This window comes from Diabrotica virgifera, chromosome 4, assembly GCF_917563875.1.
Source record: "Diabrotica virgifera virgifera chromosome 4, PGI_DIABVI_V3a".
Classification (NCBI taxonomy): domain Eukaryota; kingdom Metazoa; phylum Arthropoda; class Insecta; order Coleoptera; family Chrysomelidae; genus Diabrotica; species Diabrotica virgifera.
In genome coordinates, this window is record NC_065446.1 from 36650325 (window position 1) to 36677509 (window position 27185).

A 27185-nucleotide genomic window follows, 5' to 3' on the forward strand; every position below is an offset into this window, starting at 1 on the left:
ACATTTAGAAGAAATGTGTACAATGACAGGCGACTCTGAAGAGCATAAGACCTTGCCAGGCGAGGGGAAAGATTAGGGGTTTTTCCTAAAATTATTCTTTTTGCATCGAACAAATTTTTTTTAGGTTTTTTGAATCATTCCAAACAGAAAAGGTCTTTAGTGATTTTTCCCTTAAGTTAATAGTTTTTGTTATATAAGCGTTTGAAAATTTTGAAAATTGCGAAATCGGCCATTTTTAACCCTAAATCGGACATTTATCTAAAAATTTCAAAGTTACCAAGGTACGTAGATATTCTTTAAACATTGATTGATGAAATCCCGAAGAGTTTTTTGCAATAAAATATCGAAAACCCCTTTGTTTTTTTAATTGCTAATCAAGCGGGCGCGACACTGTAGTATAAGTGAGGACGTTTGAGTTTGCATAAACGCATTATCTAGAGAATGAGCAAATTTCAAGAGAAATCCTCAGACAGGTCTTATTGTTATCTAAATACTTCAAAGATGATACAGTAAAATTTTCATTACAGGGACCAAAGATCTTCTTCTTTAAGTACCGTGCCCAAATTTTTAGGCGTAGGTAGCTTCCATAACAATTTGCCGATATCGTTCTCGATCTTGTGCGGCATGTAACAATTGATCTGCTGATAAGCCAGTCCATTGACGAAGGTTTCGGAGCCATGAATATTTCTTTCGACCAATTCCTCTTTTTCCGTCGATCTTTCCATTGAGTATTAACTGCAGCATCCTGTATCTGCTACCTCTCATTATATGCCCTAGATATTCAAGTTTTCTCTTTTTTATCATCTTCATTAAGTCACCTTCGCCTTGACCTACTCTGTTTAAGACTTCTCTGTTTGAAATGCGTTGAACCCAAGATATTCTGAGCATTCTACGATACGACCACATCTCAAAGGCTTCTAATTTGTTCATCATGATCCAGGTTTCACATCCATATAGTAATACAGGATACACATAACATTTTAGGAACTTGATTCTTAGTTGTAAGTTCAGCTGAGAGTTGCTCAGAATAGATCTAAGGTTCATAAATGCTCCTCTTGCAATTTCTATACGAGTTTTAATTTCTTCATCCGGATTTAGTGTCTCGTTTATCCAACATCCTAGGTATTTAAAATGGTTAACTTTTGTTATTGATTCATCATTGACAATTAGTTGCATAGGGCCGACGTCTTGTTTACTAACCACAAGTAACTTTGTCTTTGTTGCATTTATGTTAAGTCCGTTATTGGAGCATTCTCTAGTGACTTGATCTATAAGGAATTGAAGATCTTCGATATTTTCAGCCATGATTCTCCCCCGATTCGAACTCCACATTGTCCTTCCAAGGCTTCATTAAAAATTATTTCTGAGTATACGTTAAACAAAGTTGGGGATAACACACAACTTTGTCTGACACCTCTTTGAATGCAAATTTTGTCTGTTTCTTTGCCGTCTACCAGAATAGAAGCTTCTTGATTCCAATATAGATGTTGTAAAAGTCTCAGATCTTTATCGTCTATTCCAATCATTTCTAGATATTCAAACAACCTATCATGTTGAACTCTATCAAACGCCTTCTCAAAATCTATAAAGCAGACGTAAATTGGTTTCTGTACTTCCCATGATCTTTGAAGTAATGTTAACATTGAGAACAAAGCTTCCCTTGTTCCCAATCCTTCTCTGAAACCGAATTGTTTGTTTCCCATTGTCTCTTCACATTTCTGCTTGATTCTATTAAGAATTATCTTAAGAAGTAGCTTGAGAGAGTGGCTCATGAGACTAATTAGTCTAAAGTCTTTACACCAAAGATACAGCGAGTTAAAGTTGAAAAATCATCTAAATTGACTTTTCGCATTTTTGCATAAAATTTGATTTTTGAACATATTCCACCAATTCTAGATAAAAATTAACTTCATATTCGGATTCAACCACCTCAAAAACATAAAGAATGACCAAAATTGCTCATTCACCTGAAAGTTGATTTTCTTGGTCGGTATAACGTCATATTAGGGGTTGCTGCCACTATATGAAGCGTCCGCTAGTCTAAATATCGTCTACGGTAGCAATTTATTTTTATTAAACGGCTAAAGCTGCTCAAAGTCATTTAATAATTTTCTTTTTTCACAACAATTGAAATATGGCACTTTTTCTGAATAACGGTTTAGTAAATAATAAAAGGATATTGATACATCTATTTACACATTTATATCATTCTAGAAAATTACTATATTTAATGAACCAGATATTTATACCCTACATACAAAATTAGAACAGAATATTTTAATGTGTAATGTTTTTAAGATGACTACCAAACATATGCTTTTAAAAAGTTTTTGTCAGTATGAGTTGTGTATGTGTGTAAATGGGTGTGTGTTGTGTGGTGATACAAATATGTGTTAGACAATTCTAAATAAGAAGTTGATAAATATGGATGATTGGTAAGGTACATCTGTAGATTATAATAATTTTTCATAAAATATGGCAATTTTTTACCACTTTGTTTATATTTATGATTAATGATAGTACATTTTTTCAATTTCTATTTTTATATCTTAGGGTATTTTCTCTGTTTATTATTTTATAGCTAACGCTGATATACAGGGTGTCCCGAAAAGATTGGTCATAAATTATACCACACATTCTACGGTCGAAAATAGTTCGATTGAACCTAACTTACCTTAGTACAAATGTGCTCATAAAAAAAGTTACAGCCCTTTGAAGTTACAAAATGAAAATCGATTTTTTTCAATATATCGAAAACTATTTGAGATTTTTTATTGAAAATTTACATGTATCATTCTTATGGCAGTAACATCTTAAAACAAAATTATAGGGAAGTTTGTCCACCCCATAAAAAATTTATGGGGGTTTTGTTCCCTTAAACCCCCCCGTACTTTTGTATACGTTCCAATTAATTCATTATTGTGGTATCATTAGTTAAAAACAACATTTTTAAAACTTTTTTACCTCTTAGTATTTTTTCAATAAGCAAGTTTTTATCGAGATGTGGCTTCTTTTTTAATATATTTACATAAAAATTTTATGGGGGTTTTGTTCCTTTAAACCCCCCAAATGTTTGTGTACGTTCCAATTACACTATTATTGTGATATCATAAGTTAAACACAGTGTTTTTAAAACTTTTTTGCCTCTTAGTCTTTTTTTGACAAATCACCTTTTATCGAGATATGGCTTCTTTTTCAAAATATACCTAAAAATGTAAATTATAAATACATTTTCAGATCATTAACAGGTCTCTATAATCGTACTTAACCATATACAAATATATGGTGGATTCGACAAATATTCAAAATAGCTCGATAAACACTGGCTTATCAAAAAAGTACAAAGAGGCAAAAAAGTTTTAAAAACATTTTGTTTAACTAATGGGGTCACAATAATAATTTAATTGGAACGTACACAAAAGTTTGGGGGGGTTTAAAGGAACAAAACCCCCTTAAAAATTTAAAGGGTGCACAAATTTCACTTTAATTTTTTTTAAGATGTTGCTGCGATAAGAATGCCACATGTCTATTTTTAATGAAAAATCTCGAAGGGTTTTCGATATATGAAAAAAATCGATTTTCATTTTGTAACTTTAAAGGGCTGTAACTTTTTTTATGTGCACTATTGTATATAGGTAAGTGAGGTTCAATCAACATATTTTTGACCCTAGAATCTGTGGTATAATTTATGACCATTCTTTTCGGGACACCCTGTATAATTCTCAGATATTTCAATACTGTAAAAGAGTTTTTACTGCAACTGTAAATAAAAAAACTGCTAAATAGGTCTTGAACCCACACAAAAAATTATTAATTCTCATGAGACTTTTTTTATTCAGTTATTCATGTCAAGTCAGTCAATTTTTCTACTTCGGAAAATTTTCGGTAGGGTAGCGTTTTGTAAATATAGAGGTTTCTAAATTTTGGTGCGTCTGTTATTTGAAAATATTTTTATCAAACAATCGTGCAAAAATTAGCTATGAGCGTATAAATTTTATGACTCTTTATGATGCGTGCGCCCTTCATATGGGAACGCACTATGCAGCCATAAATTATTTTTTGCAGGATTTTTTGATAAAAATACTGTTAAATAATTTTTATGGAGAAAATTTAAAGAATTAATTTTATGACAAAGACCACGAGATTGTAAATTTTCGTCGCCCTGTATATAGCCAAAATTTGTAAATAATATGATTTAGCCGTACGCAGTGTTTCGTGGAAAGAGGAAATGTTTAGTGGTAAAGATTCTACGAACGGACTTATACAAATTAAACAATGAACTAAAATACGGTCGGATTAGAAAGTGAATGTACTCGCGGTTGGAGTAGACAATATAATGTTTAGTTTTAGAATATAGGGGTTTTCTAAAATGTAAGACAAACATTAATAACAGAGTGGTTGAGTCTCAGATTGATGAAGGAAAAAGATTTAATGTGTAATTAAGATCGGAAGGGAGCAGTCCAGTTTGGAAATTAGTAATTTTGTGTAAAATGGTGAATTTGGTGGTCGTGTAAGCAGATTTCTGTTGAGACGAAATCGTGATCGAGTCGAGAAGTACAATCTCCTCATGTCCGAATAGATTCCAGTTTCTGTCTGGAACGAGTAGCCGGTTTGTATCAATTTTGCACAAGATATCGAGCTGAGAGAAAAAAATCTTGGAATTATAAAGATTGATATTGTTTGTATCGAGTCGGAGACTAAATAGAGGAAAGATTCCGAGCGAGTGCTGTTTTTTTTTGTTTTGTGAAACAGTTTGGAAGAGAAAGACCGTAGAAGCATCCAAAGAGCACGTGTAGGAGAACCGAGGACAACACAATCCATGAGAAGAAGTAAAGAAGATAAAAAAGGTTAGTCAGATTATTTGTGAAAAGGAGAGAGTTGTTGTATATTACATACCATATTTGTTTTTGTCAATTTAACAGTTTCACAGCATAATTTATTCGTTCATAAATTCATAGAAGAGATAAATAATCTATTTAAAAGGTAAATTAAATATTGTTTTTTTAAGATAATAAGAACAGTCTACCGAATCATTTAAATGAAAATTTGTTAAAAAAAGGAGATAGTAGTTTTATTAAATTTTGGTTTTGTTTCCATAAGTAGCAAATAAAAATAATTAATTAATTAATTAATTGAATTAATAAGATGCTGATCAATTGATCCATAACAGAGCGAAAATACAGAGCATAACAATACTTACAATTTACTGGTAACATTGTCCGACAAATTCTTAAGGGTACTACTCCAGTTGTCGGACGCACCAATGTTTAGAAATCACCATATTTACGAAACGGTCCCCTCCCGAAAATTTTCCGAAATAGACAAGTTGTCCGACTCGGCATGAATAATTGAATAAAAAAAGTCTCACGAGAGAGGTAATAAATTATTTTTAAGTGTGGGGCCCAAGGTCTAAAATCTTTAATTTTATTGAAAATTTAAGGGTTTAATTGTTTAAATCGCCAAAATTGTTTGTCCCGACACCCTTATTCCAAATAAATGTGACACTCTTAGAAACATGATTAACATTTTAAAATTGGGGTATTTTCTGTGCTTTTGCCTCACTTACAATGATAAAAGCTCATTTGAATTTTTAATAAACTATGAAAAATGCTACTTTAAAAAGCTTGACTTTACACCAATGATTTATTTATAATGCTTCTTGGAAACCACGAAAAACTTCCAATTTTTTTGATAATGAAATTCACATTTAGAATTTACCATATTCTACGTCATTTTTGACAAACTTTCATATTATCTAACTCTTTAACTGGAAATTACATCAAAACCGGAAGTAAATATATTGAGCTTGACTTTTCAATACGCCATGATTCATGCATATATCACATGTTCTATTTCTGCGACTATAATGTGGCACTTCCGATTACACCTTTTTAACCGGAAGTGATATAAAAACCGAAAGTATATACACTCACAGACAAGAATAATACATATTTTATTTTTGAAGTATATCTTTTTCCTTTTAAAAAATTTGTACTTTTTATTGCTAAATAAGTTGAGCTGAACTATCCTACGTATATTTATTGTCAAGTAACTTGCATATAGTCGGAGAGACAGAAGCGGATTTTGTGCGTGATAAGTAATATGGAAAAACTATACGGGGATATGTTGAATTAGTTGTGTACATGACTTTCACCAACGGCCGGAAACCAGAGTTGGGGCCGAGGGTAGTTATAAGGGGTCAAAGTCGCGGATTTTATTATTTTTTTTATGACGCTCATGATCGAGATAGTGCACCAAAATTTGGGAATAAGTAGGTCATGACGTAACTAAGTAAAACCTCTAGGGGCGGAATGCTGCGTGGCCGACAAAGGGGTGGGGGTAGGGGTGAATATAAAAAATATAAAGGGTTTTTTGCGACGTTATTGATTGAGATAGTGGACCAAAATTTGGGAATAAGCAGATCATAACATTACTAAGTAAAATCCCCAGAGCCGGAAACCAGAGTTGGGGATGAGGGTAATTATAAGGGGTCAAATTCGCCGTTTTTATTATTTTTTTTTGTGACTCTCATGATCGAGAGAGTGCACCAAAATTTGGGAATAAGTAGGCCATGACGTAATCAAGTAAAATCTCCAGGGGTGGCACGCTGCGTGGCCGACAAAGGGGTGGGGCAGGGGTGAATAGAAAAAATATAAGGGGTTTTTTTGCGACGTTCGTGATTGAGGGAGTACACCAAAATTTGGGAATAAGTAGACCATGACATAACTAAGTAAAATGCTCAGAGCCGGAAACCAGAGTTGGGCATGAGGGTAGTTATAAGGGGTCAAAATCGCCGTTTTTATTATTTTTTTTGTGATGCCCATGATCGCGATAGTGCATAAAAATTTGGGAATAAACGGAAAAAAATAATAAAAAAACGGAACTTTGACCCCTTATAACTACCTTCCTTCCCGACTCTGGTTTCCGGCTCTGGGGATTTCAAATTATTTATGTCATGGTCTACTTATACCCAAATTTTGGTGCACTATCTCAATCACGAACGTCGCAAAAAACCCCTTATATTTTTTATATTCACCCCTGCCCCCACCCCTTTGTCGGCCACGCAGCGTTGAGCCCCTAGAGATTTTACTTAGGTACGTCATGACCTACTTATTCCCAAATTTTGGTGCACTATCTCGATCATGGGCGTCATAAAAAAATAATAAAATCCGCGACTTTGACCCCTTATAACTACCCTCGGCCCCAACTCTGGTTTCCGGCCGTTGGTGAAAGTCATGTACACAACTAATTCAACATATCCCCGTATAGTTTTTCCATATTACTTATCACGCACAAAATCCGCTCCCAGCTCTTAGACTAATATTTTATTTAATTAGACTAATAACATTTAATTAGAAAAAGAAACAATAACGGCAATAGAACAATTTTTTACGGCAATATTGTAACAAGTTAGTACCTAGTATTTCCTCCTCCAGCTCTAATGATTGCCTGCATCCTTCTAGGCATGCTCCGCAGAATATCTTGGATGGTTTCTTGCGGAAGTCGATTCCATTCTTCCTGTGCAGCAATTCTTAATTCTGCAATTGAGTTTGGAGCTGGATTTCTTGCTCGTATACGTCTTTTTAGAATGTCCCATATATGTTCTATGGGATTTGCATCAGGGCTCATTGGTGGCCAGTCTAGAGCCTCAACTCCAACATCCTCAAGATATCGTATGACTGTTCCTGCGGTATCTGCACGGGCATTATCATGCATTAGCACAAAGTTATCATACCCAATGAAGCCGCAATAAGGAAAAACATGCTATTCAAGGATGTTCCGTATGTACCAGTCAGCATTCATTCGAATATTCACCTCAATAAGCTCTGTACGACTCTCCCAACTAATGCCACCCCATAGCATTACGGAACCGCCAACAAAACTAACATGTTCTACAAGATTACATCCTGCGAAACGTTCCCCAGACCTTCTGTATACTGGATCACGTCCATCTGGCTTCCATAATTGTATCCTCGTTTCATCTGTGAAAAGAACTCTTCTTCAATGATGCTCGTTACAGTTAACGGGGGCTCTTGCAAAGTGCAACCCTTAAGTTTTATTCCGTGGCAGAAGAAGTGCAACTCTGGCAGGCCGTTTTGGATTCAAACCAACCTCTTTAAATCTTCGAGTCACAGTTTTGGCACTTACATGAACTTTTCTTGTGATCAGTAACTCATTTTTCAGATAAGAAGCTGTAAGTGTACGATTTCGCAAAGATTTAAGTCTTTATTGGTCATCTCTTGGCGTTGTACATCTTTTTCGTCCTTGACCAGGTCGCCTTTTGTATTCCCCAATCTCATTGTATCGACTGATGGATATTTGCTATCCACGCAATATCTTCTTGTCTGTAACCCTCATTTCTTAAAGTAACAATTCTAGCACACACTACCTTACTTAAATGTGGCATATCAGCAAGAGAACTGCAGAATCGAAAAATAAAATTCTCATGCAATGTTTGTTAATTTGTTAAATTATTGCATATTCAGTTATAAAGAATATGTTTAACAATTTATTTATCTCTAATAAATTAAAATACGTCAAATAAATAAATAAATAAATAAATAAATAAATAAAATAAATAGATAAATAAATAAATAAAAAAATACTTAACATTTCAAAGATTACAAATAAACAAATAATAATAATAATAAATATTCAATATTTTTGTCCATGAGTATATTTATTCTCGTCTTGCTAAGGTGCGTCGAGTAATATATCGCTTGTACTATCTCTGCGACATTAAACAGGTCTTAAAACCGGAAGTTCGAGGTCAAATTTCTAACCTCTAATACCATCTTTGGGTTATAAGCTCTCATTCGACACCTCATCTATCATTCTATCTGTTAATAACAGAGGAGTTATATTCGTGGACAGACATGCGGACGAATAGACAGGCATGAAACCAGAAGTATATATTTGTTCTCGTCTTGCTAAGACGCGTCGAATAATATATCGCTTGTACTATTTCGGCGACTTTAAAAAAATACTTCCAGTTGCAACTCTATCGGAAGTCCTAGGTCAACTTTCTTATCTTTAATACCATCCTTGGGTTATAAGTTTTCATTCGATACCTCACTTGCCATTTTATCTGGTCTAAAGAAGTTATGTTTACAAAGGTCTCTGGGAGAGACAGACAGTAATTCAAGGTTTTCACATTTTTTCAAAATGGGTGAAAACAATAGAGGACAATAGTCCTCTGTCTTATTCCTATAAAGGTTCTGTACGTTTATTTTCACTTTCACTTAGTTGTTTTGGTAGATGTTTTCAGTACCTAGTTGTTATGGTATCCTGCAAAATTTTTCTATCCTACGAAAGATGACTTCACAACTTTAAGCCTTATTCAGTTGAACGTTATTTTTCAGTCGATCAAACATAGAAATACTAGTCGAATACATATTATATACTAATATTTTCTTGGTAAATTGTTTTATGAACAATACTGCATCTGCCCAGCATCTTTCTATACATAGGCCTTATTGTTTATTATTTCTTAAGTTTATATCCTGATTTTTATTCATTCTTTTTTCTTCATGTGCTGTACTCAATTCTCGAGCGTTGGCAATCAAATTGGCTATAGTAATTTTGTTGACGACATCTCAAAAAAGGGATGCAGGGAATCTGTTTAACCATTCTCTCAGGCTTCTAAGCCATGACGTTCTTCTTCGACATGGCCCTCTTCTTCCGTCTACCTTGCCTTGTATTATTACATGGAGTATACAGTGATGACCGCGCTAATAACCGGCAAAATAATGCAAAAGATGGAAAACATAATATATTGTGAAATAAAAAGAGATGAGACTAATAGAGGTGGAAATTACCGATATAAACGTATAAATTAACATTACATTACATAGTTTCCCACCTTTTGACGTCTGTGACTGGAGTATTTTATAAAATTCTTCTGTCACAGTGACAGTTGTCATACTCCTCCAATACGTGTAAAGGTGGCAAACTATGTGATATAATGTTAATTTATACGTTTATATCGATAATTTCCACCTTTACTAGTTTCAACTCTTTTTACGTCACAATGTATTATGTTTTCCATCTTTTGCGCTATTTTGCCGGTTATTAGCGCACTCATCACTGTTTTATATCTCTCTGGGTGGCGCATAACATGGCCAAAATATTCAATTTTGCCATTTTTAACTGTTCTGATGATTTCCGTAACTTTTCCCATCCGATGCAAAACAACTTCGTTACGAACTGTATCCACCCAATACCCGATTCTCCGATACATCCAGATTTCAAAAGCATCCAGATTCTTGCAGTGGCGGATCTAGACATTTGCCTTGGGAGGGGAAAGGACCCCGCAGAAACCTTATGGGAAATGGCTCTCTGGCAAATGCTCTGAAACTTTGGGTTCTGGTAGCCCTTGATGTGTAGAACAAAAGACTCAATGGGCACGTAGCTCCAACAAATCATGGTTTTAAGATATAAGCCTCTGAAGTTATAGGTACAGTAAGGACGTTTGAGTTGAAATAAATTCATTTTCTCGAGAATGGGCGACTCGAGATAAATTACAAATCACGTCGATTTTTATTTGTAAATTATAAATTTTTGGCATATATATCATACTAGTGACGTCATCCATCTGGGCGTGATGACGCAATGGAAGATTTTGTTAAATAAGAATAAGGGTCGTGTGATAGCTCAATTGAAAGGTTATTGAATTGTCTATTCAATAGTATAAACATTAACCTAATTATTTACACAGGGCGTCTATTTTTTTTAAATTAAATTAATTGGGACAAAAAGAAGAATGTATATAATTTATTTAATTCGAAATACATCTTACTGCTATCAGAAAACAGAAAAAAATGTTAATTTGAAAAATAAACATTGCTTTTCGCTTAAATTAAATATTCAAACTGCTAAGAGGCAGGGGGGTGGCAGCTTTATTATTGAATTTAAGAGAAAAACAATATTTATTTATCAAATAAACATTTTTTCCTGTTTTCGGACAACAGTAATAGCTATTTGTATAACAAGGGAGGAAAGTGCTACTTTTCCTCCCGAGAATGAAGTTTACTGCCCGACGCGTAGCGGAGGGCAGTAATCATTCAAGGGAGGAAAAGGCACTTTACTCCCATGTTATACATATGGTTTTTCCACCTTCCTCAAATAACAAGTAATTTTTTCATTTTTACTTAATTTATTAACTAACCAACAAAATTTATTAGAACTAGAACTAACAAGTAGGTACAATATAACTGTCAACTGTCGAATATAAGTCAAATTATTAATGTAAACATTGTTAAATCAGAATAACAATTTACTGTTTTTTACCATTCTACAAAATACAGAGTGTTTTTAAATAAACGTTAAAATGTATAGATACTTACGTAATAGAAAATAGATATTGTACAGGGCGTCAATAAGTTATATTTCATGAATGAAATACCATGACGTCACTTTTACTTTTCCTCCCTAGGGAGGAAAAATATTTTCCTCCCTAGGGAGGAAAAGTACAACTTTGCTCCCTACAATCAGGTCCGGAAAAGTATACTTTCGATAGAGGTAGGTGGAAAAATATATTTTGAATTAAATAAATTATATACATTTTTCTTTCTGTCTCAATTAATTTAATTCAACAAAAACTTTTGGGCACCCTGTACAAATAATTATGTTAATGTTTATATTACTGAATAGATAATTGAATAGCCTTTCAAAGGAGCTATCACACGACCCCTATTCTTATTTAAAAAAAAATCATCGATTGCTTCATCACGCCCAGATGGAAGACGTCACTAGTATGATATACAGGGTGTCCAGAAACTTGACCGACAAACGAAGACAGGAGATTCCTCAGATAATTTTATGACAATTTAACCCAATTCACCTAGTCCGAAAATGCTTCCTAAGGGAGCTAGAGCTCTTTGAAGATGGCGCCATGTAATTAGTTTTTCTTAAATACCTCCAGGACGCGTCTATTTAGAAAAACGAAAATTGGTATACATATTTACTTTCCTAAAATTAATCGATTTCATCCATTGCGAATTTCTAGTACCGGTCATAGGCATACGTTTTGGGTAGGGCAACGGTTATTTTATCTCATAACTTTTTTGTCTTCAACTTTTAAGCATTTTTGATACTGGATTATTAAATTGTAAGGTATTCTAGTACTAAAATGTACTCTTACTTTAAGTCGATAGGATACACCGTTTTCTAGAAAAATTGATTTGAAAATTTTTAGTTTTGGGAATTTGAAAAAAAAAAGTTAAAAAAAATTAAAAAAAAACCGATGTATTATACCAACTCAAAGCAAGAGTAACTTTTAGTACTCGAATATCTCATAATTGAATAAACTAGTGTCAAAAATACTTAAAAATTAAAGACAATAAAGGTATGCTATAAAATAACTGTTGACCTACCCAAAACGGACGCCTATGACCGGTACTAGAAATTCGCCATTAATGAAATCGATTAATCTCTGGAATATAAATAAATGTACCAGTTTTCATCTCTCTAAATAGTTTTTTTTGTATCTTTTTTTTTTTTAATTCAAGGAACGAAAAATTTTCAAATCGATTTTTCTAGCAAACGGTGTATCCTATCGATTTAAACTAAGAGTACCTTTTAGTACTAGAATAACTCACAATTAAATAATTCAGAGTCAAAACTGCTTAAAAATTAAAGACAAAAAAGTTAGGCGATAAAGTAACCGTTGCCCTACCCAAAACGGACGCCTATGAGTTGTACTAGAAATTCGCAATGGATGGAATCGATTCATTTCTGGAAAGTAAATATGTATACCAATTTTCGTTTTTCTAAATAGAAGCGTTCTGGAGGTATTTAAGAAAAACTAATTACATGACGCCATCTTCAAAGAGATCTAGCTCCCTTAGGAAGCATTTTCGGACTAGGTGAGTTGGGTTAAATTATCTTAAAATTATCTGAGGAATCTCCTGTCTTCGTTTGTCGGTAGAGTTTCTATACACCTTGTATATGTCAAAAAATTATAATTTAATAATAAAAATCGACCTGATTCGTAATTTATCTCTAAAGTCGCCCATTCTCGAAAAAATAAATTTATTCCAACTCAAACGTCCTCACTGTACCTATAATTTCAGAGGCTTATATCTTAAAACCATAATTTTTTTGAGCTACGCGCCCATTGAGTCTTTTGTTCTACACATCAAGGACTACCAGAACCCAAAGTTTCAGAGCATTTGACAGAGAGCCATTTCCCATAAGGTTTCTGCGGAGTCCTTTGCCTTATGGGGGAACTTCCAATGAAACACCAACCAAAAGACATAAAAAAGAGAACAGTAGAGAAAAGATATCTAACTAATCTATAATTTTCAGACTTCAAGTAATATTAGTTTCTGCAATTTTTTATGGCAGTTGCCGAGTCATAATCAGTTATGCCTTTTTGCACCAACAGATTTTAGGCTTAAGACGAGCCTTAATAGTCTAAGAGCTGGGAGCGGATTTTGTGCGTGATAAGTAAAGACCGGATTATATGTTTCTGTTTTGACTGAAATATGTGCATATATATGTCTGAAATATGAGTAAAATATGTTGAAAATATTCCCTAAAAGTTTAAAATATGTTCCAAATATGTGGAATATGTGAAAAACATTTTAAAGTAACAAGAAAATATGCATTAAAAATGTATAAACGTTTTATTAAATAACGGTAAGTACATAGGTATATTGACAAAATTAACCTAAATATACCAATGTATACCTATCTCGTACCTATTACTATTATTTAAGTTTCTACATTTTATTCCTTCTTATAAAAACAATTCACAATCAAATGTTTTTCAATATTTTCAATAGTAAAATTATGTCGCCTATCCGTTAGTAGTCATTTGTATGTTGAAAAGCTTTGTTCGACATCAACTGATGTGATTGGTGCAAATTTACATTTTTTATTTATTGATTGTCCAATTTTTCCAGAAACTTCTGCAGCGTTTTCCTTAAATTTCTAAATTAAATTAAGAGACTCTTGTAGTGGAAACGATTCAGTATTGAGGATGGTTTTATAAACAACAAATTTATAATTTGATTTAATAAAACAAAGCTCATTGTGCAGTGATCTGTTTTCTAAAATTGATTTGCATTTTGAAATCGCACCAATATTAAATATTGGTGCGATTTCAATTTTGGAACAAATTTTGTTTCTTCAAAACATAAAATTAGTCCTTTTATAGGGAGAAAATGTTCCGCATAAAAACAGGCAGCTTTTAAATATGTTCCCCAACCTGTGATTATAGGCTCCGGTGGCAAAGGAGTATTTGGTAATTTTTCTTTATACATATATCTGAATCCTTAAAGGTTATTTTAAAAATATTTTCTTCACGTTGCTAATTAAACTATTAACTGTAGGAAATTAATTTCGAATTTTTTCTGCCACTCTGTTTAAACCATGCACCAAACACGTCACATGAATTAAATTGGGATATAAAACTTTTAGTTGTTGGACAGCTTTGGCCATGTATGACGCAGCATCGGAAACCATAAGCAAGATTTTGTTAGTTGGAACAATGTTGGGAAGGAAAAAGTTCATGAAAGCATCATTTATAAACCTAACCATTGTTACATGGTTAACTGTGTCAAGCTGTTTACAGCCAAAAATATGTCAAAATATGTCAAAATATGTTAAAAATATGCCAAAATATGTCAAACGGTCGAAGATATGTTCAAACCATCAAAATATGTTAAAAAAACGAAAATATTCTAAATATGTAAAATTAAATTAGTGTCAAACGCCTTTAATTATCATAATTCGTCCACATCCTGAAGCGTTTGATTGTATTTTTGATGGTTATAGATATGCAAAAAACATATAATCCGGTCTTTAGTGATAAGTAATATGGAAAAACTATACGGGGATATGTTGAATTAGTTGTGTACATGACTTTCACCAACGGCCGGAAACCAGAGTTGGGGCCGAGGGTAGTTATAAGGGGTCAAAGTCGCGGATTTTATTATTTTTTTTATGACGCTCATGATCGAGATAGTGCACCAAAATTTGGGAATAAGTAGGTCATGACGTACCTAAGTAAAACATCAAGGGGCTCAACGCTGCGTGGCCGACAAATTGGTGGGGGTAGGGGTGAATATAAAAAATATAACGGGTTTTTTGCGACTTTCGTGATTGAGATAGTGCACCAAAATTTGGGTATAAGTGGACCATGACATAGGTAATTAAAATCCCCAGAGCCGGAAACCAGAGTGGGGAAGGAAGGTAGTATAAGGGGTCAAATTTCCGTTTTTTATTATTTTTTTTTGTGACGCTCATGATGGAGATAGCGCACCAAAATTTGGGAATAAGTAGGTCATGACGTAACTAAGTAAAATCTCCAGGAGTGGAACGCTGCGTGGTCGACAAAGGGGTGGGGCAGGGGTGAGTATAGAAAAATGTAAGGGGTTTTTCGCGACGTTCGTGATTGAGATAGTGCACCAAAATTTGGAAATAAGTAGACCATGACATAACTAAGTAATATCCCCAGAGGTGGAAACCAGAGTGGCGGACGAGGGTAGTTATAAGGGGTAAAATTCGCGGTTTTTATTATTTTTTTTTGTGGCGCTCATGATGGAGATAGTGCACCAAAATTTGGGAGTAAGTAGGTTATGACGTAACTAAGTAAAATCTTCAGGGGCGGAACGCTGCTTGGGGCACAAAGGGGTGGTAGGCAGGGGTGAGTATAAAAATATATGGGTTTTTTTTTGCCGTTCGTGATCGAGATGGTGCACCAAAATTTGGAAATAAGTAGATCATGACATTACTAAGTAAAATCTCCAGGGGAGGAACGCTGCGTGGGGGACAAATGTTGTACCGGGTCACAAAAAAATAATACACACTGCGACTTTGACCCCTTAAAACTACCCTCATACACAACTCTGGTTTCCGGCTCTGGGGATTTTACTTAGCTAAGTCATGGTCTACTTATTTCCCAAATGTTGGTCCACTATCTCAATCTAGCATGTCGCAAAAAACCCCTTATATTTTTTATATTCACACCTACCCCCACCCCTTTATCGGCCACGCAGCGTTCCACCCCTGGATATGGTACTTAGTTAACTCATGACCTACTTATTCCCAAATTTTGGTGCACTATCTCGATCATGAGCGTCACAAAAAAAATAATAAAAACGGCGATTTTGACCCCTTATAACTACCCTCATGCCCAACTCTGGTTTCCGGCTCTGAGGATTTTACTTAGATATTTCATGATCTACTTATTCCCAAATTTTAGTGCACTCTGTCAATCACGAACGTCGCAAAAAAACCCCTTATATTTTTTGTATTCACCCCTGCCCCACCCCTTTGTCGGCCACGCAGAGTGCCACCCCTGGAGATTTTACTTAGTTACGTCATGACCTACTTATTCCCAAATTTTGTTGCACTCTCTCGATCATGAGCGTCACAAAAAAAAAATAATAAAAACGGCGACTTTGACCCCTTATAACTACCCTCATTCCCAACTCTGGTTTCCGGCTCTGGGCATTTTACTTAGCAATATCATGATCTACTTATTCCCAAATTTTGGTCCACTATCTCAATCACGAACGTCGCAAAAAACCCTTTATATTTTTTATATTCACCCGTACCCCCACCCCTTGGTCGGCCACGCAGCGTTCCGCCCCTACAGATTTTACTTAGTTACGTCATGACCTACTTATTCCCACATTTTGGTGCACTATCTCGATCATGAGCGTCATAAAAAAATAATAAAATCCGCGACTTTGACCCCTTATAACTACCCTCGGCCCCAACTCTGGTTTCCTGCCGTTGGTGAAAGTCATGTACACAACTAATTCAACATATCCCCGTATAGTTTTTCCATATTACTTATCACGCACAAAATCCGCTTCTATCTCTCCGACTATAAGCTCAGCTTACGAAACATACGCGATGCACCATTGAGAGTCTTAGATCAATTTTCAGCTTGCCACAATGGATTTCCAAGTTAAACTTATCAGTTAATGCCATGCTAAGATAGACGAGCCCTATCTATAAGCTGAGTTGGCTAAGCTGGAGCTTACGATTTGTTGGTGCAACCAGGCATTAGCACCTACTTTTATAATTTTCTGGTTTTTTATCGTACATTAGAAAGAGAGTTTTCCTCTCATATATTATACATATTATTTATTGATTTTACTATTTTGTATATTTTGAATTACTGAAATGAAGATAGCACTCATAACTTTCAAAACATCTCATGTAATGTTCTCTATCAATGTGTTCATTTTCATTTTCTATAATATTCTAGACATTCTATTCTATATAGAGATTGAATTAATAATTGTAATTCTTCTGTAGTATTGTCTTATACATTTTTAATATTGTTTTTTTTTGTAACGTTCTTAGGAAGGAAGCTTGTTATTATCTTGTGGAATAGACTTTTCTGACTTACATATACCCTATTCACAAGTAAGATAAAAAGCAGAATTGCTTTAACAAAAACGTACCGTTTACTTTTTTAAAACAACAATTTACTGTACTGTTTTGTATCTTATAGGAAATCATTTGAAAAATATTTCCCAGACAAATCTTGATATGTTTATATAATGTGGGATTATTATTCTATTATGATAAGTACTGTAGGATATGATTTCTAAACTATTTTTAGATGCTTCGTCCAAACAACCTAATTTCAGCGTTCCTTTATATAGTTAATGTGAATAGGCAATAATGTATTTAAGAATGATCTCCTCTAGCATTATCTATTAAAATTTTTTGTATTCATTCCCTTGGAACCATTGTATAATCGGTTAAGTTACAGGGGCTATGCAGCACCGGACTAAAATTTCGTAAAAGTACTTAGAAATTAAGGAGTAGGTTAACTTACAAATACAATATATTTCTATATGCAGATTTACCGATTCTTTACCACAATTTGCAATAAATAAAGTTTTTATAAATTAAATTAAATTTATTCGAAATCTTCTTAGCCTTTTATCGTCCATTTTTGGACATAGCCCTCTCCCAACTCCTTCCATCGCTCTCTATCCTGAGCAAAATCTGTCAAATTTGTCACAGCTATTGTTTTATTGACATATTGAAGAATTGGGAGGTACTCCCGGTTCGTAAGAGCTTCGCAGAATGAGTTTCCAGCTGAATTCTTTATTTGGTCGGACCATCTAGTTGGTGATCGTCCTCTTGATGTTCTCCCCGGAACGTTTCCAGAAACAATTAATCTCTCCAAACTGTCGTCACCTCTGCGCACCACGTGACAAAATAATTGCAGTATTCGTTACAGACATATTGTGGACAGCCTTTTTTTAATCTTGAGTTGGTTTAGAATGGACACGTTTGTCCTATGAGCTGTCCAAGGTATGCGCAGCATTCTTCTTCAGCACCACATCTCAAAGGCATCAATTTTTTGGCGCTCGCATGCGCGAAGAGTCCAAGTCTCTGCTCCTTATAGAAATATTGAGAATACAAGGGCATTCACCAGTCTTATCTTGATATTTTGAGAGATAAATCTGTCTTTTCAAACTTTAGTTAGGCGACTCATCGCATTTTTGCCATACCAATACGTCTCCGAACTTCTGCTTCACAGTTACCATCGTTAGTTATACTAGACCAGAGATAAAGAAAGGTGTTTACTATCTGGTAGCCTTGTAACATGTTAGTCAGTTGAATATTGTCGAATCTGTCGACCACCATTATTTATGTCTTAGCTTTATTGATTTTTAGACCAACTTTATTGCTTTCGTACTCAACTCTTCGCAGGAGATCAAACATTTCTTGCTCATTTGCTGATATAAGTGTAGTGTCATCAGCAAACCTTAAATTGGAGATTTTCCTACCAGCTACTGTTACTCCACCTGCTCATCCTTCTAAAACCATCCTCAAGACATGTTCACCATAAATGTTAAATAAGTCAGGTGACAACACGCATCCTTGTCTAACACATCTCTCGGTCTTGAATTGGTTTGAGAACTTATGATCTAGTCGTACTGTCGCTATATTGGCTGGTACAGATTTTTAATAAGTGTCACCAGGTGCATTGGTGCGCCCATTTATATTAAAATTGACCACAGATTTATCCAGCTTACACAATCAAATGCCTTTTGGTAGTCAACGAAGCATATAATCATAGGTACTTGAAATTCTCTAGACTTTTCAATTAGTGGTCTCAGGTTCAGGATTTGTTCCCTTGTACCTTTACCCTTTACAAGCTCCGCTTGTTCCTGAGGTATTTGGTAATGTAGATATGTTTTTAATCTGTTTTTGATGATGTGTAACAAGATTTTACTATGCAACATATGTTATTAGTGACAGTGTGCGGTAGTTTTCACATCGGGTAGTAGTTCCTTTTTTGTGTAGCGGGATATAAATTGAGGTATACCAATCAGATGGCCATTTTCCTGAATTCCAAACAGCGACACAGATAGAGTGGATGATATGTAATCCTTTGTCACCTAGTAACTGTAGTATTTCACATGGTATTGAATCAATGCCTGGGGATTTATTTCTCTTTAGTGATTTAATTGCATCTTTGACTTCAGCGAGTAAGACAGTAGGTTCTCTAGGGTAGTAAGAGGGTCACTGATTTTCTGCTGATACCTCGTTATTTTTATATAGCTCGCCACGGTAGTTTTGCCATGCTTCCAATATTTCGTCAGTGTCGGTCTTTAGATTACCAAGAGGTACTGACCACCATCAAATCTCGAACGTTACAGTACTTCGGACACATTATGCGAAATCGATCCAGATATGCCCTTCTACGAGCCATCTTGCAAGGAAAAATATTTGGAAAACCGGGTCCAGGAAGAAGAAGAACATCCTGGTCGAAGAACCTCAGAACCTGGTTCAACACAACATCTATGCAGCTGATCCGCGCTGCAGCGGATAAAGTAAATATTGCCATGATGATCGCCAACATTCGTCACGGATAGGCACATCAAGAAAAAGAATTGTTTTATTGTCATCTACCCATCTCATGGCTGGCTGAAGAACCTGAGACAATGGTTTGGATGCAGCTCAAAACAACTATTTAGAGCTACTGCCTCAAAAATTAAAATAGCTATGATGATTGCCAACCTCCGTAGCGGAGATGGCACCTGAAAAAGAAGACCCATCTCATCTGTGGTATTTCCCTTGATCGCATACCTTTGTAAGTTCACCAATGTTGTATTGTGGTCTCTTTGTCTAGTAGTGTTGCCTGCGAAGCTCCATTTGAGTTTCGCAATTTTTGTTGTGCTATCCTCTACTTTTGTTTTTGATCTTACCCAGTCGTTCCTCTTTTTATCTGACAGTCGTATACCTAGTATTGCTCTTTCTATTGCCCTTTCGGTAGTGGCTATTGGTTAAGGTCCAGGTTTGACATCCATATTATGTCATGATAGCAAGGATATACTGGTTAAACATTATGTATATTATGTGATTAGTGCATAAAGTAAAATAAAATGGTCCCCTTGATAACTAGACTTAACTCGCCTATATTATTAATTTTGGGAAGGCGAAAGACCAATTTGTAGACATGAATTCGAGCGAGTCACGAAGATGGAGCAACTGAGACAAAAGATAGTCGAATTTAGAAACACATTTCAACAAATGAACAACGCCGTGATAAATGTATTGTATAAACAATAGATTTGTTTTCTGTTTGGCGCAATTTTATCGTTTGTTTGAAGATTCAATTTAGTGACAATTTACTTGGTTTATACCTACTTCCTAATTTTTTGGAGTTCTTTTTAAAAAAAGTAGTGGTTTTAGGAAGAGACTAATGTCTACGTATATTGTTCAGGAGGCTGGAGGGTATGAAAATATGGCGAGGAAACTGATGCTCTTATGCGAGAAAACGAGAATCTCGAGAATGGTATGATTGCTAAGACGATGAAAAAGAATATGGAATAACCTTCATTTTAGAGGCAATGTTCTAGTTTTCAGAATGAGGTAGGGTAGTAAAGTAGATACGATAGAGATCAGATAGGGGATTCAAGGGGACATGGTGAAATACTAGGTACCATACATAGATTTTTCAACACGCCATCCTCCTGGTGGAGATTTTTAGTGCATATCAATGTCACACTACCATCTACTAATGATTATATTATTGAGTGTTAATTGTTAAAGAAAGTTGAATGTTAAAGATGTTCCTGTTTCCACTTAAAAATAATTTTGTATGTTTATTCGTTGTTTAAATAAAGTTAATCATGTCAATGTTATGCATACAGTATTTTCGAGATCTGCATTTAGACCAAAACATATTATTTGAACTAAAAAAACAAACTTAACACAGGCATAGCTATAATAATTAATTCAATGAAAACTCTAAAATTATACCTATACTAAATTTACAATCAAGATGCAGTAGAAATAAACAAACCAAGAAACGTTAAATGTTACTAGGAGCACTCCCGAATCATAATTTACAATGTGTATACATTGTAAATCCCAAATCATTATTTCCAAAGTTTATATATTGTAAATTATGATTATACTACATCTGATTGTAAATTTAGTACAGACATTCAAAATAGGAGACTTGTAGCGCAGTCACTGAACGTGGATATGAGCTATTACCTCCGATTTCGTTAAACCTTCATCGATTTGCATGAAAATTGGTGAGTGGTTAGAGGATGTCTCAAGGAACAAAAGTGACATGGTGCCAACTTGAGCTTTTACCCTGGGGGTGGATGCCACCCCTTCCCGAAGGCGGAAAATATTTTCTTAAAATTAACCCTATAGTTTGATAGAGGAACAAATTCTAAGCAAAATTTGTTATATAAAGGTATTAAAATAAATAAAAACTTTTTGAGTTATTAACAATCAAAGATTTTAATTTTTAGTGAGAAAAATGCATGTTTTTAATCGATTTTTAATAAATAACTCACAAACTATGTTTTAGCAAAAAAGTTATTGCTACCAAAATTAAAGCTAATAAAAAATGAAATAAACTCCGTACTCGAAAAATCTTTTAGTGTTAACTGAAAGTGAGTTATAGGTAATTGAATGTATATTTTTTTCGGCGAGTACCCAAATCTAAGTATTCAAGCTTAAATAACGGGAAATTGATGCATTTTATAATAAATTTATTTAACATTTGTCAAAGTACTTTGAAATATCTATCAACTGATCCCCCGAACAAATTGCATTAAAATTTATGCTCCAAAAATTTTTCAAAATTTATCTTTTAAAAATGTTTCCAACAAATGTTATTGGGTTTTTTCTAAATAACTCTGTTAATTTTTACGATATCAACTTCACCTGAAAACTATTTGAAAGCTAATTCCAAAGGCTATTAAACCGTGTTAAATTTATTCTTTAAAACCGTTTACTTTTTTAAAAATAAATGGTTAAATAATGGCCACGGTTAAATGGTTCTCGCAGCAAAATTTAAGCTTTAAACGTTTCTATCTCGATCGTTTTTACCCTACAGAAATAGTAAAACTGGTAAAATAGTCAATACAGAAAAACTAAAATTTGGTTATAAATCATTTTTTACGTAACTGAGTATTTTTGGAGTTATTATCAAAAGAAAATTAAAATAACGATAATTTTTGAAAATTCTGATTTTTTTAAATTATACCTTTTTTTCAAAAATATGCCTTCTAACCCGGTCAAAATTATTAAAATCGTTACTTATGCTAATATAAAAAATTATAGTAAGGATTACTATTAATTTTAATTTTTGTTGAAATGGCGTATGTTTTATTTTTCACTTTTTCCTAAAAATTTGAAAGGGTTTTTTTATTTTCATTATAACTTGCGTAATTTCAAGGCTATTAACTTCTTCTTGAGCTCATTTGATAGGTATTCCGAAGTACTTTGACAAGTGTTTAACAGGTATATTTTATAGAATGCATAGTTTCCCGTCATTTAAGATTGTATACTTAGATTTGAGTACTCGTCGAAAAAAAAATTCATTCAATTACCCATAACTCACTTTGAATTTAGTTTAGTTCTTCAAGTGAGGAGTGTATTAAATTTTTTATTATGTTCAATTTTGGTAATAATAACTTTTTTGTAAAAGCTTATAGGTTTTGAGTTATACGTGAAAAACATCTTAAAGACATGAATTTTTTTACAAAAAAATAAAAATTTTTGATCTTTAATAACTCAAAAAATATTAATTTATGTTAATAACTTTATGTAACAAATTTTGCTTATAATTTATCCCTCTATCGATTATCGATTAGTGGTATTATTTTTATTAAAATAATTTTCACCCCCGGGTAGGGGGCGCATCTACCCCAGGGTAAAAGCGAAAGTTTGCATCATGTCACCTTTGTTCCTTGAGGTATCCTCTAACTACTCACCAATTTTCATGAAAATGGATGAAGGTTCAACAAACTCGGAAATGAAAACCTTCAGGTACTGCACTATTATATTATAGTGGGGAGTGCAATTAGAACGAGAAGATACAATGTTTCGGAAAAAATCAAACAAGGTTATATTTTTCTAAAACTTTTTTTGTCGGTTTATAAATATGTTAAAGTAAAAAGTTCTACTCACAAATTTCGCCGCTAATTGTTTATTAATTGTTTAAACAATAACAATTGTTTTGTATAAATAATGTTAAGAATATGGGTGAATTCAACATTTTATTTTAATGTTGTTCTGAAGCTATTTCCTTGTGGCATTTTTATAATTACGTATTTTTTATGGGAAATAAGCCACAATTTTACTAAAAAATGAATTTATTAACGTTTCGAAGCCCAAATCAGGTTTCGTTTTCAAAATACAAAATACTATCGAAACGTTAATAAATTCATTTTTTAGTAAAATTGTGGCTTATTTCCCATAAAAAATACGTAATTTTATTTTAATAAAAAATGTTTTTGTTTTAGTTTTAATTATGCTGAACCCGAATCTGACATTACAATTTGCAAATTCAAAATGGCGGATTCAAAATGGCAGATTTTTTCCTAAAATTCCTTAAAAAGCAGTTGTAAAATCCGATTTTTTTTTATAAAACGTGTTTGTTTACATATATGTGGATATTTTTGAGAGGAACCTGAATCTGAACCTGAACCTGAAACAAATTTTGATAATTTAAATGATAAAATGGCAGATCCAAAATGGCGGATAACTTAAAAAATAGTTGTAAAATCATAATTTCTTTACAAAATGTATTTATTTCTACATTATTTCTACTTATTTTTGAGAGCTTTGATAAACCTAACTTAAATGTTAACATTATAAACTATAAAATGGCGGATCCAAAATGCGGATTTTCTAAAAAGAACATAAAAAAGAACATTTTTCTAAAACATTCATTGTCTTTATTTTTAACAGGTTGTTGAATCTGAATTAAAGATTAAAAATTTAAATTTCAAAATGGCGGATCCAAAATGGCGGATATTTAAATGAAAAACAAGTAGAATCCAATCAAACAAATATGGAATTTCATTCTTAAAAAAAAAAGATAAACAAATAATTTTCACAAAAATATTAAAAATTAAAATGTATTAGAAAGAAAAAACCAATTATTCAAAATCTATCTCTTCAATATTCAAAAACTTTAAATGCAATCATAAAATATCAATTTTTATCAATTTTGTACAAGATATGTCAATACATAAAAATTTCAGTTAGGAGTAAAATACCTATATTTTTCATAATACTGAAAATTGTTATTATGGAAAGTTGTTCAGAATTAAAAACGATGTGTCAATATGCAAATACACCTTTATGCAATTTTTTTACATAATACCTCGTATAATATTGATAAAATATAATATTTTATATTTGCATATTAAGTGTTAGACCATGCACAGCTCTTTATGACGAATAACTTTCTTCATAAAATTAATAATAAATCAGTTATCATAAATAATAAGTGAAAATTTAATGATGTTTGGTATAATTAATTTGAAACAATATTAAAAAAAAACAAATTTTCGATTACAAGGATATAATTACATATTGAAACATAATTTTTAATTCCAAACAACTTTTCTTTATAAAAATTTTCGATATTGTGAAATAAAAAGGTACTTTACTCTTGAGTGAAATTCATATTTTTTGACATACCTCGTACAAAATTAACAAAATTTGATATTTGATGGTTGCATCTTATGTTATATGCGATGCAGAGTATTTTATAAAGAATAACTTTTTTTCGTAAAACTGATATTAAAAAAGTTATCAATAGGTTCCAAGTTACGCAGACATACTGTATAAGAGCTAAAAAAAATTTTTTTGTTGAACATTTATTATTTTTGAAGCTTATTATTAAATTAATTTTAGGTAAGTTTTACAGACAAAAGTTTTGATCACTCTGTATATACATTTTTTCAGCTGGTAATTTTCGGTTTTTGTATTACATTTTTGTTATCTTTCTTAGTTTTCTCAAAAAGAAATTGTTTATTTCATTTTTAATCTAAAATAATTTAGTGTTTTTTAAAGATTACATCCTAGGCTTTAAAAAAATATTAAAAAAATTGTATTAGATTTATTCAAACTTGAGTAATACCGTCTTAAAGTGGTGGGAATTCTGTAGAACTACGAAGTTTTCAAAAATTACATTTTTTGAGACAGCGTATTATTTGAATTAAATTTTTGAGATTTTTTTTGAATGAAACATCGTTTAGTAAGATGATTGAGAGGTAAGATGTGCAAATTTGAGAGCTTTGTAAGTAAAATTGTATTAGTTACACATTTTTAAATCATTTTTAAACAAAATTCATGTAAGTCTCACTTTCCGCCCACACTGTACTTATGTCCATACATTTTATTTCTTTTTGTTATAACCATAAGATAGCTTATTTTATCTTCTTTCATGTCCAATTTGTAAAATTTCTTTTGATCCATTAGTTAAAGAATTACATTAAAAAAACTCAACCGTGCACTTCTTCCAACGCTAGTTTACATTGCGCCAATGTGTGTGAGAAGGGTGACTTTAGCGTTATAAATAAAAAATTACAGAAGCTAGAGATTTAATTTTAGAAAAATCTTTATATAAGGTTTTTTTTGTAAAATTTTCTGAATTTTTCAATGGTCAAGTCGGTTTTTTTCTAAAAATTATATTTTCGGAGTTATTTAAAAAAACATCTAACTTAGCTGTTCATTTGTTTAATAAAAAATGAAGAACCCACTTCTCGAGTAGAACTTTTTGATATGTTGTTTATTAAACATTTCTTAATGAAATTACAAAAAGTTTTATCTTGTTTGATTTTTTCCGAAGTGAAAATCTAAATGCACTCCCCTATCAATTCGATTTGTTTTTAACTCCTAGCTAGAGTATGAAAAGTCTTTGCCTGGTTAGAGGCTCGATCTACGAACATCCTATACTATACAATAAAGTATGTTTGACAGCCTGCTGAACTTCATTTTAATAAAACTTGTTTCTTGTATTTTCCAATAAGTCTACTCATACAGATAACTATATATTATGATCCTATTTTTCTTCTCATTTTACTATCAATATTTTCCAAAAAATTATGAGAATTTAAGACTTTGCTATAATTTTTTTTTTAACTCGGTATAAACATTATTTCGGGCCTCAATGTTATTTCTTTTATAAAAGTGTAATACGCCTTTGTCAAAAACTAATTTTAGCGGCTGACTGCAATCTTAAAAAATAACAGCCTCAATAACATCCATTTAAATAAAATTGAAAGAGATAATGGGATAATATTTTGGAAAAGAAACGATTTTTTCGGTAGTAAAAGGGTTGCCTTTAATAGAACTCAAGAAATTGTAAACTCTCGTTACTGGACCGTAGTGGTTATTCAGTTGGAGCAGTGCCAAAATACTTAACGAGAGTGTGGCTTAGAATAATACAAGTTATAGTCTAGCAATATCATATTATTTTGCTGTTGGAATTGAGATCAATTTTAGATTACCTAATTCTGATTATAGCTTAAATTTATAGCTTGAAGTAATTTTACATGCAAAAATAATGAGAGTTTGCTCTAGAAACGTATATCCGCTCTACAATACACGTATGCTTTGTTTTTGACATACGGGGTGTTGAAATTTTTCTTACAAACCGATAATTTATGTAATGCTCTAAAACCGGTTGAAATATGCAAAACAATTTTGGTGAGATTTAAAAGACATTTATTGCTCATTTTTTGACATATAATTAAAATTTTTATATTCATCAATAGTATGCAATTGAGATATTTCAAATTAAAAATAATTTTTTAATTCCTCCTTCAATTTGTGATAAACAATATATCTTACTTTCATAAATATGAGACGTCGTTTTTATGTAAAAAATAAAACGTCTTAAAGCCTACCTTACACGGTCGTTATTATTGAAGCAA

At 32.8% G+C, this 27185-nt stretch overlaps 1 protein-coding gene across 7 annotated transcripts in view; it reads left to right on the forward strand.

Annotated features, from left to right (window-relative positions):
• LOC114329935 (proton channel OtopLc) overlaps positions 1-27185 on the forward strand; it is a 329038-nt gene that overhangs the window by 141860 nt on the left and 159993 nt on the right. The window contains exon 1 of one of the 7 annotated variants that reach the window (XM_028279219.2): positions 2307-2435. The exons of the other annotated variants lie outside the window; for them this stretch is intronic. Within the exon in view, the coding sequence (XP_028135020.2) occupies positions 2425-2435 (11 nt within the window). The 5' untranslated portion in view covers positions 2307-2424. Of the gene's footprint in view, positions 1-2306; positions 2436-27185 lie in introns of those variants that run through there. 7 annotated transcript variants of the gene reach the window in all.